This window comes from Crassostrea angulata, chromosome 8, assembly GCF_025612915.1.
Source record: "Crassostrea angulata isolate pt1a10 chromosome 8, ASM2561291v2, whole genome shotgun sequence".
Classification (NCBI taxonomy): domain Eukaryota; kingdom Metazoa; phylum Mollusca; class Bivalvia; order Ostreida; family Ostreidae; genus Magallana; species Magallana angulata.
Window position 1 is genome coordinate 14,084,605 of NC_069118.1, and position 5,332 is coordinate 14,089,936.

At 33.2% G+C, this 5,332-nt stretch overlaps 1 protein-coding gene across 1 annotated transcript; it reads left to right on the forward strand.

Moving 5' to 3' along the window:
• Nucleotide 1: 1 nt before the first annotated feature.
• Nucleotides 2-4,035, forward strand: LOC128161631 (piggyBac transposable element-derived protein 4-like). The gene has a single exon (XM_052824946.1). The coding sequence runs from the start codon at nt 708-710 to the stop codon at nt 1,671-1,673; it is 966 nt and encodes a 321-aa protein (XP_052680906.1). The 5' UTR covers nt 2-707; the 3' UTR covers nt 1,674-4,035.
• The last annotated feature ends 1,297 nt before the right edge of the window (nt 4,036-5,332 follow it).

Here is a 5,332-nt window from a genome sequence, read left to right on the forward strand (position 1 = left end):
TTTGGCATTCTTAACAAGCTTAACAAACAATGCCAAAATCTAGTTTAAAATTTGTTGGTCTTAACAACTGCTTGGTAAAAATTAAGTAATGAATCAAGTTTTAAGTTTGCAAGCCTTCCCAAAACTGTATTTGAAATTTTTTTTAATTTTCTTACCAACCAGTTGTTAAGACCAACAAATTTCCTCAATCTTTCCCAATGGCGTTTAGATTTCGGCATTCTTAACAATCAGTTGTTAAGAGTTGCTCTCTGTGAAGCAAATTCTGATATTCTAACCAAGCAGTTGTTTACACGGTTTTGTAGAGGTTTACAAACCGATAACTTGATTTTTTGCTTGATTCTTGCCAACCAGTTGTTAGGACTTGCAAACTTTGCACTGTAAGAGATTTTGGCATTCATAACAATCAGTTGTCATATTTTGCATCAAAAGCCATCTTTGATAATCTAAACATGAACTTGTTACATGCAGTAACGGTTTTATTGTAAACACAATTTTTTTAACAAGTAGTTGTTAAAAAAGATAAAAAGATATGAAAAAATAACGGAGTATTTTCATGTCAGCGACAGAAGATCCGAGCCAGCCAGGGGGACCAGAAACTACGACAAACTTTACAAGGTTAGAGAAGTAATTGTTATGGCAAAAAACAATTTCAAAAATAACTACAGGCCAAGTGGAAACCTTGCAATAGATGAAGCCATGATGAAGCCATGATCAAATGGACTGGCAGGCTTTCATTCAAGCAATATCTACCTGCTAAACCCATCAAAAGAGGAATCAAAGTTTGGATGAGATGTGACTCAGAAAATGCATTTCTGACAGACTTTGACATTTACCTTGGCAAAGGAACTGCAAATTCTGAACATGGATTGGGACACGATGTAGTTACAAAGCTGACCAGAGACTTAACAGGAAAATACTTTCGTGTTTTTTTTTATAACTACTTTACAAGCGTTCAACTTATGCAAGATTTATTGGCAGATAGGATTTACGCTTGTGGTACTGTTCGGATGAACCGTAGAGGATTTCCGGATGATCTGAAAGGACGTCTTCGTCTCCAGAGAGGCCAGTCAATGACGAGACAGAAAGGAAACCTTACAGCATCTGTGTGGCAGGATAAAAAACCTGTTGCTTTCCTGAGTACTCTCAGCGACCCTCGAGCCGAAGTACCAGTGACCAGGCAGCATGGACGCCAGGAGCTGAGAATGACTCAACCCCATTCAGCAAATGAATATAACAAATACATGAATGGAGTTGATCGTCATGATCAGCTACGTATGAAATACTCTCTTGGAAGAGATAGTAAAAAAGCATGGAAATATATGTACTTTTTTCTTGTAAACTGTGTGATTGTAAATGCGTTTATCCTCTTCTCGGCAAGTTCCATCCGTCAGAATTCCAAGAAGAGATATACCCATCTGGATTTCCGAATGGAGCTTGTACATCAGCTTATAGCTGGATTCAGTGGGAGGAAGAGGAAAGCAGCGGAAAATGTGCAAGGGGTCCAGGATGCGGGAAATTACCAAGGACATGAATCTGTGCACATGGGCACAAAAAGAAGGTGTCGTGTTCATTTGACTAAAAAAGAAAGAAAAGAGACTGTTTTTGGCTGCAAAGTTTGCAATGTTCACCTATGTAAAGATGGGTGTCATTTTGCCTATCATAATGGACAATAAATACTTCAAACTGTGAAGTTATGCAATAAATTAGTGACTTTTATTGTTGTGTTTATATTCATCCTTCACATTTGGAGAGCAATATTTTTTTACTAATTAATTCAAATGGACTTTGATAAGCACAGCTGTGAAGGTGAGACCCTCCTGAAAAAGAAAATATATGGTTTTATATACTTGTTAATAAAAATAATCATAAAGCAATAAAATTTGTAAGAGCAGTGTGATTTCTTTGTTGATTCCTGAAAGTCTCTGAGTAAACGGGGTTATCAGTGCTGCTGCTTATCTGTGGAGATAAGCCTGGGGCAGCAGGCTGCTGTGCGAGTATGCAGTGATGCCTTATCTCTATAGCTGTGAGGGGGAAAGAGTTAAGGAACAATATATTATTATTATTAAGAAAGCTAAAGAACTAGACAATATTCAAACTTAAAAATGATTCAATGCACTAGCTACACAAGTTTATACATTGAAATGGACTGAATTGTACATTGAAATGGACTGAATTAAATTGGTTTAATTTTTTCTTTCACAAGAGGGTGTCAGATATCCAATAGTGCTTTGGGGTTTTTTTACAGACTATAATGTGTTCTTTCATGTCTAATGGTTTTAATGTTGTAGAATTACAAAATTCTGCGCAAAGGAGAGCAACAGCTAACATTTTAGAGCTTAGAGAGATTAGTTAGGATCATTCTGTAGAAGAAACTGAAGCAAGCTCTACCTCAACTTTGAGAGAACCAGCTAGAGCAATTAGTAAGGAACTAGACAATATTCAAACTTCCGACAATAACCATGATTGCGTTTGCTGTTGGTGTCCATCAAAGTCTTCCAAAACTGGCCAAGTTAAAGTATGGAACAAGTGAGAAGGATCTGTATGTGAAAATGATGGAGAAAAAACCTCAGAGGACTAGTGAATGTATTGGAAATGGATTCTTTGTAGTTGTGCATATAACAACAGGACATTTTCTCCAGATGAAGAAGTTGCAATTTGTGAAACACTTGGGGATTTCAATTCAGCACTTTTCTTTAAATGTCTGTCCATAGGTCATCAGATTGTGCATAGTACGGAATACAAATCCACGCAAAGAAGAAACAATGCCATTGTTAAATACAAGGACAATTTTGGTGAAGTGAAAACTTTTGTTAAAGTGATTGTAAATGAAGAGACATGTGTTCTTGCGCTCATCCACCCAATGGAAAGATCTACAGTTACAATCCCTAACTGCCAAAGAGCTGCGAATAGCCACTCCATACCATTGAGGCCACCATCAAGAAGATATATTGTCGCTGTGCCAGTGAAGGACATTTGCGAAGTATGTGTATGCGTTTTGTTGAGCAATGAACTTTGTTTTGTTTCGGCAACACCAAACAGAATTGAGAAGGAGTGAGGAACTGTAGACTTAGCCAGAACAGTTTGACTTTCTAGTATTCTAGTTAACTGACTGCATTTCTTAAAAATATTGATTATGTACTCTTAAATGAAACATGCTGTGTAACGGTAATTGTAATAAATAAAATGTTATTATTGCCCCTGAGAGCACTGAATCTATCATTTTCATTTTTGGCATTAATATGTCTGATTTGACTGTCTTTCAAATTTATAAAGCAAGTAATATGTATGATAGATTTGTGTGCAAAGGTGGCATATTACATGATGACTGTATATTGCATTTTGTTTTATTTTTACTACATGTACTACAAGTCAAAATTGTTATGTGCAGGAGTAGTATTCAAATGAAAGTGTATGAAACGAAATACTTAAAAAAGTTAAATGAAAAAATAAATACATGCATAAAATCTCACTAGAACCTACAATGAAATGTAGATAAATGAGATTGGAAATGTTATTCAGCAAATTCTTAAAAAATCCATAAAAAAAAAATAAAAATAAGACTAAGTCTCCAAAAAGGCACACTTTAGGTACACCAGCTTTAGTTAAAAATTACTAAGTCTAAATTAGATACATTTTAGGCACACTGAAAATTTTCTAAGTCCAACAGGAAAAATACTTAAAACAGTTAAAAATTTCTAAGTTCCAATTAGGTACATGTTAGGTACCTATAAAAATATCTAAGTTAAAAATAGGCACATTTCAGGCACACTGCAAAAAGACTAAGTCCAGCATAGGTTTCTTATAGGTACACTGCAAAAAGTTTAAGTCGAGCATAGGCATTTTATAGGTACACCATGAAAAAGATAAGTCCAGTATAGGCACATAGTAGGTACATTGAAAAAATATTAAGTTCATTTTTGATACTTTTGAGGTATGCTTATTTTGTACCTATTTTAATAGGTACATATGAAGTACTCTTTAGGCACAGATAAAGTATGCCTATATGTACTTTTTTTTGGTATGGGCAGCATCGATCTGAAGCAGGGATGGGGTCAATTACAATGGAAAGTAATTAATTAAATTACAATTACTTTCTTAAATTCTTCAATTAAATTACCATTACAATAGTTTTCAAATGTAATTAATTAAATTACAATTACTTTGCAGATGTAATTAATTAAATTACAAATTACATTTTCATCAAAATTTACTATATTAAACCATGATTTATGTACAACACGTAAACATTTAAGAAGGTATGTGTAGAATGTGAATAGCATTTTGTCATAATCAAAATACTTTCACTATTTGAGAATTTGCTTATAACTAGTACTCTGATAAGTAACAATTTTTGGAAAGAACAAACATAAATTTGATTTATTGTTGATTTCAAAACACAGGTACCAAATCTATAGTCACAATATGAAGGTGTCCCATACCACCTTGATATTCAATAAAAATTTGAACGTTATATCCCCTAACCTACACCTATCATGTAACTAAAGTATTTTCTGCATGCAAAACTATTCTATGAAAACTTTCACCTTTGCATTTTTATCCACTATTTTTTCTAAGTTATACTGGTTAACACAATGCCAAAATACAGGTTAATCTCAGGTAGAGGATTGACTATAATTGTTATCAAAACACAATTCACACCTGTTGTTCTGTACCTACATGTAATTATTAAATGTTTGCATTAAGGGAACACACCCTGTGGACATGTTAGGCATCAAAAACTTAAAACCCATTTGAAGCCATGCATTCAGCTCTATGTATTTTAGACTATCAATTTGCAAGAATGACTTGATAGTTTATATAATTTAGGTAACACTGATTTTGTTTGTAAATTAAACAGTGATTTTTTAAACTAATTTAATGATAATTGTCACACTAATTATTCTAATAAGAAGGGTAATAAGTATTTCTTTTTCAAGCAAATCATTAAATTCATGTACTTAATTAAATTTGGGAAACTTATGATTAAATATTGAATCACTGAAAAAATTCATTTTGAAAAATATTTAGTATGATATATATAACAATAGTTCAATGCTTTTTAACTACTCTTCCTATCTTGACGTTGTACCATTGATAGTGTGGGGAACAATGGGTAGTGGACAGCTTTATATTTATATGTACATCAGTGTGTAATTGAATGTAATTGAAAAGTAATTGGAATTACATGCCTTTTTTGAAAGTAATTAATTAAATTACCATTACATGTAATTGAAAATTTGACCAATTACACATTACTTTCAATTACATCAAAATTTGTAATTAATTACACTCAATTACCATTACAAATTACCATTACCCCATCCCTGATCTG